Source organism: Lineus longissimus, chromosome 8 (genome assembly GCF_910592395.1).
Source record: "Lineus longissimus chromosome 8, tnLinLong1.2, whole genome shotgun sequence".
Classification (NCBI taxonomy): Eukaryota; Metazoa; Nemertea; class Pilidiophora; order Heteronemertea; family Lineidae; genus Lineus; species Lineus longissimus.
The window spans coordinates 1,944,019-1,961,942 of NC_088315.1; the positions used below are offsets into that span (position 1 = coordinate 1,944,019).

The 17,924-nt window shown below is 43.8% G+C and overlaps 2 protein-coding genes across 7 annotated transcripts; one reads left to right on the forward strand and one right to left on the reverse strand.

The window, feature by feature from the left end:
- Positions 1-56: 56 nt before the first annotated feature.
- Positions 57-9,521, forward strand: LOC135492073 (uncharacterized). Of its 2 annotated transcripts, XM_064778221.1 has the most exons (4): positions 67-159; positions 827-870; positions 1,402-5,573; positions 6,565-9,521. In XM_064778221.1, the coding sequence occupies exons 3-4, from the start codon at positions 1,430-1,432 to the stop codon at positions 8,697-8,699; spliced, it is 6,279 nt and encodes a 2,092-aa protein (XP_064634291.1). In that variant the 5' UTR covers positions 67-159; positions 827-870; positions 1,402-1,429; the 3' UTR covers positions 8,700-9,521. The 2 variants fall into 2 exon arrangements, with proteins under 2 accessions (XP_064634292.1, XP_064634291.1); XM_064778222.1 differs by lacking the exon at positions 827-870 and having other exon boundaries at positions 57-159.
- Positions 9,522-12,544: 3,023 nt separating this feature from the next.
- LOC135492839 (DNA damage-regulated autophagy modulator protein 2-like) lies at positions 12,545-17,039 on the reverse strand. Of its 5 annotated transcripts, none has more exons than XM_064779509.1 (8): positions 16,988-17,039; positions 16,576-16,725; positions 16,228-16,281; positions 15,934-16,001; positions 15,311-15,462; positions 14,948-15,125; positions 13,588-13,661; positions 12,545-13,174 (listed from the first exon to the last, which is right to left on the reverse strand). In XM_064779509.1, the coding sequence occupies exons 2-8, from the start codon at positions 16,662-16,664 to the stop codon at positions 12,995-12,997; spliced, it is 795 nt and encodes a 264-aa protein (XP_064635579.1). In that variant the 5' UTR covers positions 16,665-16,725; positions 16,988-17,039; the 3' UTR covers positions 12,545-12,994. The 5 variants fall into 5 exon arrangements, with proteins under 5 accessions (XP_064635579.1, XP_064635577.1, XP_064635581.1 ...); XM_064779507.1 differs by having other exon boundaries at positions 16,937-16,990; XM_064779511.1 differs by lacking the exon at positions 13,588-13,661 and adding an exon at positions 13,709-13,776 and having other exon boundaries at positions 16,937-16,990.
- Positions 17,040-17,924: the final 885 nt, after the last annotated feature.

Genomic DNA, 17,924 nt, shown 5'->3' on the forward strand with positions numbered 1-17,924 from the left:
GTAGTGGGAGGGCCACCCTTCGATAGAAGAGCCATTAGCAATTACCAACGAGAGAAGATTGACCTAGTTTTTGGTTGCTGGCATAAACATTGCAGTGCATGGATGGCTCTGAAGTGATTTAGTTCGTGTATTCTATTTGAGTAGCAGGGTTTCACACTGGTAAGTAAGTTGGTATTACAAAAATTGAGGAATTGATTGCAGAATCCCTGACAAATGCTTCAGGTTAGTAGGAAATAGGCCATAGCCTGGTTTTTGGAGGTTTGCCCAGAGAAATGAACGAGTGCCTTTAGAGTAAGACTAAGACAAGAGTAGGAGGGGAGGGGGGGTTGTTAGGATTCTGCATTTGAGCCAAACAAAGCCCGAGTTGTAAAGAGAATGCCACTGTTTCCTCACACCGACATAATGAAGGTGGTGATGTCGTTGTCAAGTAAATTACCGTACAGTCCTTTAAACTGATTGATAGACAGAGCAAGTGTCTTGCCCGAGGCCAAGGTTCTGCACACTAAAACCAAGCAGCAGCAGAGACAAGTGCCTTGCCAAAGATCCTTCCATTGGTGATCAACTGAGGCAGGTTTCTTGTCCAAGATCCCACAGTATTACTAATGATCAGAGACAAGTGTCTTGTCCAAAGTCCCACCCTATCCAGCCTGATGTACAATTTAGGAGGGTGTAGACCAATTGACATAGAAGTGTCTCGCCAAAATGCCATACTAGCCCAATACCCCATTCTATGGACCAATCCCCAGACTGCTTAACAGTGTTCAGAATCATACGTATTTGGAAATAAGCTATGGCTCTTTGCTCAAATTTGTTCATTGGTTTTCAGTTCTATGAACTTGTAGGCTTTTAGCCTACGCATCTTTTTCTGTGGTAAGTCTTCAGGTAGAAATAGAAGCTGAATTCTAACCTATGTTCTTCATTCTGTACATTGTAGTTCTCGCTTCTGAGTTTACATAGAATGATGCTTGGACTGTCTTTTAAAGAATCTAGATATTGTATATAACTAGGAGAGTGATCTCTAATTAACCAGACTCGTATCAAGCTGAACAGAGTAATCATTTTATACTGGTAGTAATATATTGTGTAACCATACTGCTTTGCTTTTTCCAAAATCTCACATTACCGGGTGAAATTTCAGTTTGAGGAAGCGTAGTGAGCTCTTGGAGCAGTGTCTTACATTTTCATGTCAAGTATTATTCTGCTCATCAAATACCGGTAGACAATGGAATTTTGAAATATCTGTTGGACCATTAGATGTATAATATAATTCATAATCATTTTCCAGCTATCCTTATAATCCATACAACAGTCTTCTCATTTCTAAAGCCAACTTCTGGCCGAGTTCTACATAATTTGCCAAAAATTATTCGATTTTCATGAAATATTTTCTTATCTTTCCAGTACCTTGAGATGAAGACCAGGCTACAAGATGATGGCCTCTGGCTCGTCATCTAGAGATGACTTTGAAGCTGCATTGGAGGCCATATCGAGGTTCAACCAACTGAATTCTGAGGCTGCACGTATCTTGGGAGAGCAGCAGACCACGACAGGAGGAAACAGAGACGTGGATGTGACAGCAGGAGAGGAAAACAGAGAGGGCGGTGACTTGAAGCTGGGAGTTGCAGGGAATGCAAGTGGTGTGGCTACAAGTGCGGAAGATGTACAGAGGATTTTAGGGCGTAAAGAGGGCTTGCAACAGAATGGACATGGTGAGACTGCAGTAGTATCTTCTGCTGTTGCAAATGAGAGTGACAAGGAGCTAGTGGGAACTCATGAAATAATTTCAGTTGATGGAGAGGGCGTAGCTCATGTAACCAAAGACAGAAAGGAATTTGAAAGGTCAGAACTCTATGATGAAGAGTGGTTTTGTGTGACTGACTCTGAAAGCCAGGCAAGCGATATTGTAAAGGGGATTATTTCCAAATCTGTCCAGGATCTGGTTGGAGGCAGTAAGTCTCCGGTAGCTGCTGAAAATGCACCGCATCTGTCTTCATCCCCTGTAAATCAAGAAGAGAAAGTCGTGGATGAGAAAAAGGTTGTGTCATATTCTAAAGAGAAATCAGATTCTGGTAGCGATTTTCCTGACTCTACTGATGAGACATCATCGTTTTTCTCTGACACAGAATATGACTCAGATGCAGCTATTATAGATGAGAAAAGTCACCCTGACAATGAAAACAAGGATGGTCGTCGTGAGGAAAATAGATCGGACACTGAAAACAAGGCTGTTGAATTTGATGAAAATAAATTAAACTCTGAAAACCAGGTTGACCATATTGAAGAAAAGACCTCTAACTCTGAAGACCACAGTGGTCTCCTTGAAGGAAAGAACTCTGAAAGTCGCAGCAGTCCTTTTCAAAAAAATAACTCGAACACTGTGAGCGAGGGCAGTCCTTTTGAAGAAAACAAAGAATTAACTGACAATTTGAAAGCATTGAGAGACCAGTTTACTGAAGCAAGTCTTAGTAAAGCTAAACAACAGGTGGGTGACGACCATAAGCCACTCTATCCCGATGAAAGTAGTGAGGCTAGCGAAGAGGAAAGTGGAAATGAGACCAAGTTCATACAGGATGGTCATGAGGTGGATCCACTTGCCTTCTTTGATAACAAATCGTCTGAACCAGTAGGAGAAGCAAAAGATCCTGAGCCAAAAACGGTGTCTCCACAACCTGATATTGAAAATGCAGGAGAAAGTGATACAAAAGGACAAGGAGCTGTGTGGAAGGCTCCTGCACCACTGCTACGCACAAATACCTTCACAAAGGACAAAGATGGCGAGGCGAGTTTAGTATCTGAAACTGATAGTCAACCTGATCAGGTAGGAGAGAGCGACCCTGTTTCACCTGACAAACCTGCAGCTTGGAAAGCTCCCCATTCACTGATTTCCTCACCATCCCATGAGGCGATTTTGAAATCTGAATCTGAGGCACATGAAGCGGTGATTTCAGAAGACTCTACTGCTTGGACCAAGTCGGAGAAAGATGGCATTTGGCGAGCTCCTGTACCCATTATTTCACCAAGAACGTCTATGGAGGAGATAGACTCAACACCTCCTAAAAGAGATTCGGCAAAAGACGAATCTGAACCTGAAAGACGTGGGCTTTGGAAAGCTCCCTATCCTCTTGTTTCTCGTGACAGTTTCCCACCGATATCAGACAAAGAGACTGCTGGGGAAATATCTGTGAAATTTGCAGTTCAGAAGGTTGAATCGGACATGCCTTTGTCGGAAAAAGATCCTGATTCTAGTATGGCGACGGATGAGAATGTTCCAAGTTTGGATGAACTATTGGCACGGTTCCAACGACTCAGGAGTGAGGACGATTTGATGCCAAATATCCCACCAGGTGAAGCAGCAGAGGGGGCGGCAATAAAGGAAGTAGCTGCAAAAGATGACTTGGCTCCTATAAAAGAAACGGATGCCAGTAGTCCTAAACAACCTGACGAAGATCTTTCATCTGATAGTAACGCTGAGCCAACTGAAAAAAGTGACATTTTCTCCACTCCTAATACTAAGTTTTATCGAGGTTATATTGACGTTGCAGGAAGCGATCAAGAGGGGTCATTTACATCTCGGTCGACTTATTCTGTCCATACAAACGAAGAGGAGGAATCTGAGGGAAAGGTTGGGAGCATTTTTGAGGGGAATGCGGAGGAAGTCATTGGTCAGTCTGAAGATGAGGAACCTGCTGATCAAACGGGCCAGGAGAATCCAGATGTGACGGAAAAGGTGTTTGGTGAGGCAGCAGACTTCGGGGGCAGTCATGATTCTGATTGGATGTCTGAAGAAGAGGATGCTGGCGCTGAACTGTTTGATAGCGACTCTGAGAGTGATGTAAGGCATGTCGAGAAGGAAACAGCTGAAGAGACTGAACTACAGGATAAAGAGTCATTCCAAGATGAACCTGCACCACCTGAAAATGTGGAAGAACCCAAGACCAATATTTCAAGTGATTTCAAGTCTAGCGTTGATACTTCTGTGTGGTCTGCATCTGATGATGAAATCCCTGGATATGATGGAAGGGATGCTTTGACAAGTGATGGTGGAGACAAAGGTGCACCAAAATTGAGTCCCGCTGGCCTTGGTACATGTCCTGGGGAAGGTGCAGCAGTTAGCGAGTCACAGTCTGAAGACATTGTTCCTTCTGGCTCAGTTGGAATTGAACAATTTTCTGGGATAGCGAGTGTGACAAGTATGTTTGATGTTCCCCCTCCGAGGGAGCCCGAACCTGAGACTCAGGATCTATCTGATTTGGACTATAAAAAAGATGAGGAGGAAGATGCCAAGAAGGACTCAGCAGACGACACTCCAGATGAGAAAAATATTGAGGATGTTCCACAAACAAAAGATGATGTTAAAAGTGATGAAGCACTACTGGATTCTAGCAAACCTGATACAAAACGACCAAAGTCTTCAAAATTTAAAAGAAAAGGGAGTGTGGGAAAAAGTGGCAAGCAAGTTCAAGATGAAGAGAGGGTGGGTACTCCAGAGGTTCGGCCACGACGAAGGTCACACCACAAGCGGGACAAGAAGGAGGAAATTACCAATGTTGGTGTTGGTGAGATTGCTCTGGAGGGGTCAGAAAAGACAGAGGAGGAGGTCAAATCTGGAAAGGGGTTGGTACATTCTGAGGGTGCTGTCTCTAATGAGGCAGAATCTTTGGAGAAGGTAAAGAAGCGATCTCGTCGAAAGGGGAGGAAGATGAGCAATGCAGAGGTAGAAAAGGTGGAAAATATACCTCTGGAAGTTGAACATTCTGAACCTGCTCGGGACAACAGAGATGCAAAGCTGTCTGCTGTTGATGCAGATAGTAAACAAAGCAAGGATGCTGCTCTACGGAAACCTAGAAGGCCGTCTTCTGGTCGTCCTAAGCGAGAGGAAGCAAGAGTGAAATTTGATGACCAGAGCAACCAGGATGCAGAAAGTCTAAACACTGATGTTTCCAGTGAACGCCAATCCAGGGGAGGACATCGTAAACCTCGGACCCCGATGATTTCTGAGACGTTGTATCACCAGCAGCCGTTTACAAATGAAGACATGTTGGATGAGAAGTATGTGGAGTTGATCCAGATTATGAGAAATGATGGGATCCAGGCCGGCGAGTTGGTCAAAGAAGTGGGAGTTGTTTTGGCGAGGGCTGGCTTGAGTCCGAGAAGTCCACGAGAAGTACCTAAGCCTGCGCCCCACATTGAGAAAGCTAAGCCAAAGAAGGAGGAGCAGGACAGGTTCAAACCAATGCCTGGAGTTCATGTCATTCCTGCCGTGCCTTTAGACTCTGATAAACCAGCTCCCGTTTCAAAATCTTTGCCAGCTGAGAGTCATTCTTCGAGAAAACATTACACTGCGTCATCGCTGGAACGCTTGCATGCTGCTGATAGTTTTGAAAGGACCCAGAAGCAACTCTACAGAAAATATAATGAATTGAACGCATTGTTAAATCGCCAGCTTCCTGATGAGTCAACCTATCTTGTTCAGGAGCAGTTAGAGCAGACGTTGGCCTTGCTGCAGAGACATCAGAAGCAGGGACACTTCCATTCCAAGCCAGAGGGAGGAGAGCGACACACTGGTTCCCAAGGTTAGTATAAATGTTCAGACCCTGGAATCATAACTGATGTTATTTTGTACTGTGGTTGGGTCAGCTGGCGGTTGTCCGATGAGCTTCAACTACCAGTCCAATCGTGCCAAGCCAGTCTCAATCAGCCAGCTGAGATGCGCAATAGGATGACCACAGAAAATGTGAACTTTTGATTTTAAGTATTTTTTATAACCAATTGTTGAATGCTACATACTGCATGGATGGTTTTAGCCTAAAACGCTAGTACTCATGAATTCACATGTCAAACCGTTTTTGTTGACTGTTGTTATATATGTTTACTGTGGATTTTGATAAACAAGGTCACACAGGCATTGAATATTTGATAAGGGTGCCGGTATAATCTACCACAGGAGATAGGTTATATTGTTGTTATAAAAAGTTGACTGGGTTGAAAAGCTCTTTGTGTACATTTGATCTATCACATTAAAAGTAAAGTGTTGTGTCATGCCTGAATGCCTGATATGACCATTATCACAGGGTCATTATCCATGGGAAATGATCCGTTTGATTTTGGATTGTGAACAAATTAAATGAATTTATACTGAGCAATACATGTTCTAGGTCTACTTTGTGAAAGCTGTTTACCAAGTTTGCTTGAAGGCTTTTGAACAATGTGTATAGTACCCCCCAGGTATATGGCACGGCTTAACCCGCCGGCCATGAGGGAATTCCTTTATGGCCCAGTGGTTGGCGCGTTGGCCCCAGAGTGGAAGTTAAGCAACGTTGAGCGCGGTCAACCTTTGGATCGGTGACCGGCGCATACAATACACAATGTAAGGGTGATGTTTACAAGTTCCATCCTATGGATCACTGTTAAATCCAATCAAAAAGAAAATGCAGTTTAAAGGAACTGATTATTTTCCAGGATAGATGCCAGCAGTTTGGGCACCAAGGCTTATTAGTGGTTGGCAGCACGACTGTTCCCTTATTAAATAAGTAATGATTAATTTTGATTGAATCTATTCTACAGGCCAGCGTGACCGCCCCAAGAGTGCTAAATCAGTCAGCTTCCGTGAAGCCAGACCAGGGTCAGGAAGGAGCAGTCGATCACCCCGTCGAAGCAAGCACGAAAAAGCTATCATCGATGCTGCAAGACTCGTGGAGCAAAAGGATGCAAGTGACGGCAGTGAATCTGAGAGCCAATCTCGTAGTCGATCAAGAAGTTATTCCCCAACGGACTGTAACTTGAGAAATACGAAAAATCCAGATGTGCGTTCATGGCTGAGGGGAAAGAATCGTCGGTTACGACAGCAGAAACGGGCTGAACGTCTGAAAGAACTCGAAGAGAAACGCATTGAAGAGGAAAAACTTAAAGAACGCGATGAGAAGGTTAAGGAGAGCACACAGCACGTCCAGAATTGGATGAAACAAAAACAGAAGGAGGCACGGTTACTCAGCAAGCGTGAGGAAGACGTTAGTCACAAGATTGGTCAAGTTGCCGAGAAACGTGGGTGTGACGTTGTTGAAACGACACAGTTGAACAAAAATGCAGTGCAGCAGGAACAATTCGGACAGAAAATGACTCCTGGTAAAAGTACACCTAAGCGTCCAGTGTCAGCACCTGGTGTTATGCCCATTGTTTCTAGGAGAAAGCCTCTAGCAGCAACTGCTGACAATATTGTGAAATCGAATAAAAGAGGTGGTTCAAAGACTGGTAGGTCTGTGGACTCTGAAACTCGTGATAGTTCTGTGGGTGCATCGAACGCTGGCATCAAGCCTGAAAACATTGACACTTGCAACTCTACGGGTGCTTACTCAGAGCAACAAAAACAACGGCCAAAGTCTCTAAAGCGCAGAAAAAAGAAGGAGAATAAACCTGTGTCAGAGGATGAAAAGGCAAACACTGATTTGGTGAAAAAACGTTTGTCTTATGACCAGTGGTTACAAGAAAAACGGGTGCGAGACAATAAGCAGAAAAAGAAAGAAAAAAAATTGCGTGAAAAACAGTTGCGTGACTCTGATCATGCGTTAGATTCTCTTGTTCCTGATCTTGCAAGGAGGCGAATTCGATTCATTGAAAGTAGCAAGAAACGGGTGGATTCTGGTGTCCACAGTATTGATGATGAGGCAAACTCATACCCGAGAGGTGCAGGAAATGTTGATAGTAATGAGGTCGACTTCAGTTTAAATGCTGGTGCAGCTGATGCACCAACAGAAGAGGAAGAGAGGTACCAGTGGAGATTGGAGGGGGAGGTTTCAAGACCGAAGTCTGGAAAGCCGTCTGCTCCATCAAGAAGTACACCAGGTTCAGCAAGGCCCTCTAGCTCTCCTGTTTCAAAGACCAGAGCAAGGGCTAGGCTGACCATGCCAAAGTCCGATTCAAGCCCAAGGTCGCGGGTGGAGAACATTTCTGAGAAGGGGCAAAATCCCTTTAAAAGTCCAATACCAGTTGTGAATGCTTCATTGAAGCGCTCTGGGGATGCTAGAAATCGTTACGCCAAACAAACATGGACAAATTTTTCTGATGATGTTTGGAAGCAGGTCAATGAAGAAGAAGGTGTCGGTCCTTTTCAGGTGGTGGATGATTCTGCGGGGGGCAGGAATGGGGCGGACAAAGAGGGGCAGGGGGCGGCTGGTACGGTTGATGCTTCTGGAGCATCAAATGGTGATGCTACTCCCGAGGTGCCAAACGGGTTACCAAATAAAGGCACCTCTGCAGGGGTACCAAATGGGGAACCTGTGACACAGGATGATGAGCCAGCACCAGGTTCTGCCTCTGGAAATGTCGATAGCACCTCACCTGAACCGGCACCTTCTTCTTCCAATGTTAATTTTGGTGGTATATTCTATACAGTCGATACTGAGGGCGTTCAGCATGGGATACATGAGGTACCAGTTTATGTTAAAGACAAAACAAACTCTGGTGGTGATGGACTTGACAATGATGAAGAGGTGAAAGACCCTGACACAACTTCCAGAGATGGTGAACCAAGCAATCCATGTAAAAAGAAAGTGAACTTTGGTGGTATAGTTTACGAGGTTGACAAAAAGGAGGAGTCGCCTGCATCGTCTTCGGAGATTGAGGAGGAGATGGACATGTCGGATGGTGTGGACGATGAGGCTCCTGATGGGTTCTTCATCACCAGCATCGATAACGAGGCATAGTGTTCAGATAAATAGGTGTTCTTAGTGAAAGGGTCTGCAGAGCTGCCTACTCATAACTTTAGGGGGTAGTTTTTACACATTCGGGGCCTGTTTACATTCCGTCTGTGATTCTTTAATGAATGAAAGGTTAGTTTTGATATTTAGAGTTGTACATTTCTTACTAGATTTATACTGAACCGTCCAATTTTCTAGAGTAGGCATAGTAGCACTTGATCCTTACTATTGTTTCAAACTGTCCAGAAGGTATTGCATCCATCTCGTCCCAAGTTGGTCATATCCGTTCAACTTTACCTATGTATGATAAAGACACCTCTCGAATAAGTTCTTGGGGTGCTCTTAAAAGAAGAGGTTTTGCTGTAGTTGAAAATAAGTGCCTTAGTTTAGATTGGGAGTGCTCTCAAAGTACAGTTATTTAGAATCGGGTTAAAATATGCTAAAAAACGTGGTGCTACCTTAAAATGCGCTTCAGCATGAAAACTCCAGTTCAGTATGGTTCATGTCTTCAACTTAATAATTATTCAAAAGAGCTGGGGTTTTTTGTTGGTCAGAAGCAGGTCCTCACATGAATTAGCTGAAGACTCTACAACCTCATCATATTGTTACATAGGCTTGCTCCTGACCGATTGTGCAGTAACCATGTTACTAGGTGATATTTCCCTTCAAAAAAATATATGGACATATTCCAAGTTGATGATTTCACTCTTTATGTACACTTTTTAAATAATTTAGAGTCTATTAATAGTGCTAGATAGAATTCCACTTTGGATAAAATTTGTTAAATTCATTTATTAGGGAATAAATCTATACAGAATATGATCAATACATATTAGTCAGTCTCCTTATATGGTGAAAGACTTTAGATTGTGGTGGGAATATTGCACCCAACATAAATATCTAAGACAATTGGGTAACAGAATTGTCCCTCCTCATCTGGAAAGACAAGTCTTCATTGAGACCACGCTATAACTAATCAGGACTCCCTACTGGAGATGGCATCCAAACAGCAGTTCACAACCTACATTCCTGATATGATATGAAAAATAACAAGTTCCCATCTTGGTGTCATCATAAGAGCTCCACATTGGAGACGGTCTCATAGTCAATGGAAATCAATGGAGAGCGATTCACAACCAGACTGTAACACCCTGTACCAGAAGCATCCAAGTCAAAGTATGTAGAACATCCTGACAGGGAATGCGATGGATCGTCCTTAGACTGGATTGGAACACCCTGTACTAGAGACACCCAGTCACAGTGTGTGGAACATCCCGTCAGGGAATGGGAAAGACAGTCCTTAGACTGGATTGGAACACCCTGTACTAGAGACACCCAGTCACAGTATGCGGAACATCCCGTCAGGGAATGGGAAAGACAGTCCTTAGACTGGATTGGAACACCCTGTACTAGAGGCACCCAGTCATAGTATGCTGAACATCCCGTCAGGGAATGGGAAAGACAGTCCTTAGACTGGATTGGAACACCCTGTACTAGAGGCACCAAAGAGACACGCAGTCAAAGTATGTGGAACGTCCTGTAAGGTAATGCGAAAGACACTCCTTGAACTCGACTGGAACATCGATCTCGCTCTAGCGACACCAAAGAGACCCCCTGTCAAAGTACAATGTATGTGTAACATCCCGTCAGGGAATGTGAAAGACCGTCCTCTGACTCGACTGAAAGACCCTTACTAGGGACACCAAAGAGATCCCCTGTCAAAGTCTGTGGAACATCCCGTCGGGGAATGCGAAAGACCGTCCATGGACTCGACTGGAACACCCTGTACTAGGTGCACCAGAAATCCCCTGTCAAATTGTGTGGACATCCCGTCAGGGAATGCGAAAGACCGTCCTTAGTCTCGACTGGAACACCCTTTACTAGAGACATCCAGTCAAAGCATGTGAAACATCCCGTCAAGGAATGCGAAAGACCGTCTTCAGACTTGACTGGAACACCCTGTACTAGAGGAACCCCATATATTTCACAATTTGGTTCCTTGTCTCTCACAACCTGTAGCTGGTGATGCATGATGTACACATCCAGTACCCAGTAGCACGTGAAGCAGCCCCTGTCTCTACAGGCTGAGGCTGGTGTGGCAGGAGGTTCAGTCGCCTGTTGCCCCCTGTGGCTGTTGAAGCAGGATGTATTACCCAGTCTTTCACAACAAGTGGTATAGTCCCTGGTCTTTCACAACAAGTGGCTGGTGTAGCAGGAGGAATAGTCCCTGTCTTTCACAACTAGTTTCTCGGTCTTTCACAGCTTACGGACTGGTGTAGCAGGAGGGATAGTTCCCTGTCTTTTGCAAATTTCGGCTGGTGTCTGTCACGATTTGTGACTGGTGTAACAGGAAAAAAGTCCCCGTTCATTCACAGATTGGCCTCTCACTAATAGTGGCACGTAAAGCAGCGCCTGTCTCTACAGTTCGTGGTCCGTGAAGCAGGAGGTTCAGTTCCCAGTCTCCCTCAACCTGTGGCTGATAAAGCAGGAGGTATGACCCAGTCTTTCTCAACCAGCGATATAGTCCCTTGGTTTTCACCACAAGCGGCTAGTGTAGCAGGAAGAATTGTCCCCTATCTTTTCCAAATTGCGGCTGATTCTCCCCTGTCATACCAAACTTGGTCTCTTGTCCTCACAACCTGTAGCATGTTGCGCAGGAAGACTTTCACAACCAATGGCTCGTGTAGCAGGAGGAAGAGTCCCCGTCTTTAACGACTGAATTAGTCTCCTGTCTCTCACAACCTGCAATTGGTAACTATAGTTGTTGTTCCTGGTCTCTCACAACCTGTGGCTGGTGAAGCAGGACGTATAGTCCTAGATCTCTCACAACCGATGGCTGGTAGTTGGTGATATAAAGCCTGGTCTTTCCCAACCTTTGGTAAAGTCACTTGCCTTTCGCAACGAGCGGCTGGTGTAGCAGGAGGAATAGCCCATGTCCTTCACAACTTGCTGGTTTCCTGTCGTTCACTGCCAGTGGTGAAGCAGGCGGTAAATAGAGTCCCCTGTCTTTGACAACCTGCAGACTTTTGAAGCAAGGGATATACTAGTCCTGCAGCTCGTTGTCTTTCGTAACCTCTGGCTGGTGTAGCCTGGTAAATAAACTCCCAGGTCATCAGAATTCACGCCTGTTGCAGGCTGTATAGTAAGAACTTGGGCCCCTGTCTCGTACAACCTGTATCTGGTGAAGCAGGGGATATAGTCCCCTGCCTGTCACACCTTATTGCTGGTGAAGGAGGATCAAGGAGGTATTTCACAACCGGTGGTAGACTCCCATGTTTTACAATGAGTGGTTGGTGCTGGAGGAGGAATGACCTCAAGTGTTTCACAACTTGGTCCTCTGTCTCCCACGTTGGTGAAGCAGGAGCTATTGTCCCAGACAGCAATCATCAGTATGTGGGCCAATGGTGGCCGGTTAACTGAGCGAGGCACTGTGTGGGGCAGTGGCAGTCCCAGGTGGCCGACTGGTAACGGAGGACCATATGCCCACAGTTGGTCCGCTGGTGTGTGCCCCTTTATTAGCTTCCAGTGGTCCACACATTCTTTCTGTCTGGGGATGTATCTTCGGTGCCACTAGTAAAGGATGCTCCAGTCGAGTCCAAGGATGGTCCTTCGCATTCACCGATAGGATGTTCTACATGTACATACTGTGACTGGGTGTCTATGATGTCTCTAGTACAGGGTGTTCCAGTCAAGTCCAAGGACTGTCTTTCGCATTCCCTGTCAGGATGTACTACATACTCTGACTGGGTGTCTCTAGTACAGGGTGTTCCAGTCCAGTCTAAGAACTGTCTTTCGCATTCCCTGATACGATGGCGAAATGCAACTTAACAGAAAGTAACAATACCTGAACATCAAATAAATATCATTTATTTTGTGTTGAAAAATACTACATATAGTAACTTCTAAATTTGGAAAACTTGGTCTTGAAATACTAATTACAACCTGACAACTGACACAAAAACAAAGGCACTGTATCAATAGTGTTAAGCTACCAAACCATGATTCAGCTCATGCTATCTCACGCTAACCTATCGTAACCCATTTTTATTTTCACAAACGAAACTCTAAGTTGAAAATACTTATTGTATGCTTTGTATCAAGGTTATCCATGACAGAGCTGTAATTTCAATCATTTCGTGAAAGTGTTTTTACTGTGAAAGGAAGGTTCATACCAAACGGTTGACATACAGTGCGTGAGATGAATCATGTGTTTATGCAGGCTAACAGAACTTACTGCCTTTTTGAGTATTTGTACGAGATGAATCATGGAACAACATTAGAAAGATTCGCAGACCTCATGATCACGTAATCCTAGGAGAAATGCTATTCTCTAACGGATTGAAGTCCTCTCCCAGGATGTGCACCGATGGTCCCTTGACGTGAATCTTCTGGAACTCGCCAACAAATGTAATGAAGAAGATCATCATACAGATGGACATTAACCACTCTGATGCCGTGCTCAAAACATGCTCCGTAAAACCCTAAAAGAGATTGAAAGGAAGGTTGAATGTGGAGGAATTGAAATTTGTTGAGAATATTTTGATTTGTCTTCTTTACTGGAGTATACAGGAATGGTCAAACCCTGATTGGCCTCATGTTGACCATTGAAGTTTTAACATTGCGACACCCACAAACAACAGTGTTGAGTAAGGTTATGATGTAGCGAATACCTCTGGAAGTTACATATTGACAGGCCCATTCATTGGAAAGCTCCATATGTGGCTTCACTTTTGTGATATTTTCCAAATTAAGCCCTTTTCCTTGCACAATGCAGGTGGAGGATGTCACCCAAGGACACCAAATTAAAGTATCCCACCCACTGGCATGCAGATAAATAAGATAGGCCCTCAATCGGTTACACCAGAGGAACGACCTAACACCTCACTACACTTACAGGATCTGAAGGTTCCCATCTACTTCTCATGGCCTGTCCAGAAATAACTGAGGAAGCAACTCCTGAACCAATAGCTTGGCAAGTTAAGGGAAACCAAATATTTCGTGTGCAGTTAACTTACCGCGTCAAGCGGGTCCCATTTAGACTTGTTTCCGGCATATTTGCCAGCAGCAGAGCCAAGAGCCAAAGCTTGATAGAGTTAAGGTCGTGCAAGAAGAGTTAGAAAGTTAAGAGGACATCCACATCATCAAGAATTAATAAAGACTAAGTATTCAGAAAGGCCATAACTGGCATAAATGGCAACCCAAATTCTGATCTATATCGAAGACAGAAATCTTGTAAAAGTCTCCTAATCTCAGAATTTGGACCTAGTACTAGATATTAAGGTGCTGTAGTTTTGGTTTGGCATTCTTAGTCCTTATTAGTTCTTGATATTACACATTACTCAGAGCAAGACATGGATGACCCCTCCAAAAATATGCAACAGAATCAGAGCAAGAATAAACTACAGCAGTATGTTAAAGATGCGAAGGTCAACAGAGAAAACATGCAGCCAAAGTAACGCAAAGTTAAAAATAAGATATCAATAAGGTTAGCAACAAAACATATGCAATTGAAGCAGAAAACAGAATTTAAAGAAAAAGTGATTGCTTTCAATGTTAGGATGCAGGTACAGGAATAAGGAAAGAAGGTTGGTTCAAAGTTCAGCCTAGCATTCACCAGATTCAGCAAGACCATGGGACTTGTGCCAAGGCGGGTCACAAGACTTGTTCACACCCTAGTCACAGGATCATGTGCATCCTATTTTTTCCATACCAAACTACTCACTCCGTCTTCAGGAAACCACTTCCTAGGATTTTTGCCATCAAACTTTTTCTTGGACAATTGATCGAATACTTGATCTTGCAGGAGTTAAGGTGGATTGGGGGTGATGATAAGGTTCATACAAGCACCATTTGTATCCTGTTAATGCAGGTAGCATGCAGCATGCATTATGTGTGACTCTTGGCATCGCCTGGTGTGAGAAATAGGAAATAGATATACATCGTTAAACCAACAGTAAATATAACTGAATGAATGGCGTACCCCTTTAAAAGGTTATTTCAAGGTCAAGGCTGGGCGTGGTGGAATCTATATGCAAATAGGCACACTGTTTGGAATCCAACAGGTTAATTGGTTTAATTTGAATTAATAGTAATTGTATGTAAGCTGCTAAGCAATTACTCAAAGCAGAGACCCCATCAAGAAGTCAAATTTGCTTCTGCCTTTGAGGACAAAATTGATGTTAGACTCTGACAATAAGTAAACTTTTTCTATATTGGACTGTATCCTGTTTATCATTTCACTTCAAAAAGGATACTCATGATGAAGAATACTGTTATGAGTACACTGAGGACCATCCTCAGATGACAGATGGCAATGTGTGAGACATGAGGGTGCATCTTATAAGACACGACAGACTGAAGGTAGGCATAGACCATCCCTAATCCAAACGCCATTATTGCCCCGATGATGTGGACCACAATTACATTGGTTTCCTGAAAGGAATCACAGGTAATGTATGAAGTACCACGGCCATCATTGATGCCGTTATATATTCTGTAAGTTTCCAGTTCTGTATCCAGTTGTGGTGTCTTATCAATACAACTTGATCTTTTAAAATACATGAATCAGTCTTTCAAAACTACAGCAATAGGCTACTATCAGCATTAGGCTACTATACCTGAAAATTTCCAACTACGCTCAGTCCGAAGCCGGCAAGGTAGCCGCAGTATTCAGAAACTTTATTGATTCTCAAGATACTAGTATTCATCACAGCGGCGTCTGCATAATATTCTACGATCTGTTTATAGCGAATGTGTACAGTAAGAATTACTGAAAAATAAGAAGAAATTTGATAACATGGATATTCAGATGTCTTTTCATGTTGATTTAATACCCAAGTCGTTGACATGGCTAGCTGTTTGTGCGGAGTCAAAACGCTGTTCTTACCTGATTGATTGTGACAATTGTTTAATCTGGCTGGTTGAGACAATCATGGTAGTGACAATGTCCTTGGTGGGTATAAGAATTGGACTTCGTTGAGACCATCATAGTTGTGACAATGTCCTTAGTGGGTGTGAGAATCTGGTTGGTTGTGACAATATCTGTTGTGTGTAAACCAATACACGAGAACCCATCAAATGAACCCGGCATAGGCACAACCTACCTTTCATACCTTCATAAACAAGGGTCGCTGAGCCAGTAGAAAGTGGCAGACCCGACAAGGATTTAGGTGTATGGCTCTAACATGATAACACCTAAGGAAATTCTATTACCATCATTCAATTAGAAAGGCATACTCACTCAAAAGAGCACCAAAATTCATCATTTGTCCAAAAATACAGCTTTCAGGAGGATAAGTCCCAGTATCACTGCAAGACAAGAATGGGAAAAGATAGCTGACAGGCCAAACACCACTTCCATTTCTACATTTTGTCCAACCCAAATTCATCTTCTCCATTGCTTGTCTTCATATCTTTTCACATTACCCAGAGAAGACAACAATGAGTTGACAGTCTCACTCATTGCAAAAATCTTGATCCCATCAACATGACCTAAGCCACTACTGGACAAGACAAATTCTGTTCTGATTCTCACCTTATGTATGGAAATCCAGCTTCTACATGGTTTAGTAGAACGGCGATCACGTACCTAGTGATAGAAACAAAATAGAACAAAATTATTGTCATCCGAGTCAGTCAAGTCCTTTAAAAAAGACACTCTATCAAACTACCTCTAACCTATAAAACATGCACACTGGAGAAATACATGAATTGGCCTACTTTCAATGTTTGGCCTAAAATAATCCCAGACTGCATCACCTAGGCCTGGACACTTTATCCCAGGACATTTATAACTGTTACATCTGTACTGGTATCAATTATGGTCCAGGGCTGAACTCATCTTATCCCGGTACATTTCTCAGACTTGACATGCCATACTTACGTCGCAATGAAAGAGACTGGCATGACAATGGCGACGGCTAGGGGGAGGAGATGGATCCCCATCCTCCAGAATCCAACACAACATGGCATGCTTGTGGCTGGTAGAATCCGACTTGGGATCAGAGATGAATCAGAGAAATCATGTAGAAATCTGGAATCAAAATCATAGTGATAACAATGACTAGGGGCTTACTTGACGTAAAACGAAAGTTCTCACAACTGAGTTGTTCCTAAATCAGTAGTGCAACTATTTTTGTGTTAACTTTTATTAGGCGATGTGATCACCTGATAAGGCGAAAGCACTTTCACTCTCACTCTGGCCCGGGCCATGGCCAAGTACTACTAAAAGACTACACCATCACCTGAAGAATATCAAACTAGAAAGCTGGAAAATACGGTTATAGCACCCTTACAATGGTCTTTAAGTATCTCGTTACCCGCGACTTGTCACATGTCAAACACTTGTACTTCCTGGTACCGTATCGTGATCGCTATGACGTGTGTTAATACCGCGCGGGAAATTTGAAGCGCCAGAGTGTCCCGTTAGACCCTACTAAGACTACAGTGTATATACAATAGATAATACATAATAGATAATACAATAAGATAGGGAATTCTCTCACCTTGGATCCACTCCGCCGACCCGGACTCCGTTACCGATAGGCTACCATAGCTGATGACAGATTGGATGCATCCTTTGGACCATCATGACATACACTTATACATGGTTTATCTCCCGTATGAATAGGTTTCCACGCGTGCAATCAGTCGAACATACTGAACTTCCAACATAACCAGTGATTTTCAACATAACCCCCCCCCCCCCCTCTGGATATTTCAACGTGTACGAGGAAGGAGTGCCTTCATTGTCTGTAAGCTTAGCAATGACATTCGAAATGCGTTGATGGTCTGGAGTGTGATCTTGGGCAAGTTACTTGTCGAATTCTTCACGGCTCGTCAATGGAGGATGATCATGGGCAATTCGTTTGTGTAATTTATTTACTGGCAAGCCAATCCCTCGGCACAAAGAGACAGCGAGGCGTTGCGTACACTCCGGACACAGTGGACCGGCCTCGTTCCTCACCATAAGGAGACCACTTAGGATGATGCCATCGACTGCCCAGGGAGTCCAGGCGCTGAGTGACTAGTGTGTGATCTTGGACAAATCATTGTCCAATCACTGGTCGTCTAAAATTAGACTCCCGGGGCAGTCGGCCATTGCCGTCATCCTAATTGGATCTCCTTAGGATGAGGAACGGACCGGTCCACTGCGTCCGGAGTGTATCTGAAATGTGAACTTCGAGAGTCAATTGTTTCATGAATCGATCGTAAAAGATGATGAAGAATGTT

What these genes read in the sequence shown, in the direction of transcription:
- LOC135492073 (XM_064778222.1), top strand. Translation starts at nt 1,430, where the DNA reads ATGATGGCCTCTGGCTCGTCATCTAGAGATGACTTTGAAGCTGCATTG. An exon ending in GCGACACACTGGTTCCCAAG is followed by an intron (nt 5,574 to 6,564) that starts GTTAGTATAAAT and finishes TCTATTCTACAG; the next exon opens with GCCAGCGTGACCGCCCCAAG.
- LOC135492839 (XM_064779509.1), bottom strand. Translation starts at nt 16,664, where the DNA reads ATGCCATGTTGTGTTGGATTCTGGAGGATGGGGATCCATCTCCTCCCC. An exon ending in CCAGTCTCTTTCATTGCGAC is followed by an intron (nt 16,282 to 16,575) that starts GTAAGTATGGCA and finishes TTCTATCACTAG; the next exon opens with GTACGTGATCGCCGTTCTAC. An exon ending in GCTGGATTTCCATACATAAG is followed by an intron (nt 16,002 to 16,227) that starts GTGAGAATCAGA and finishes CTTGTCTTGCAG; the next exon opens with TGATACTGGGACTTATCCTC.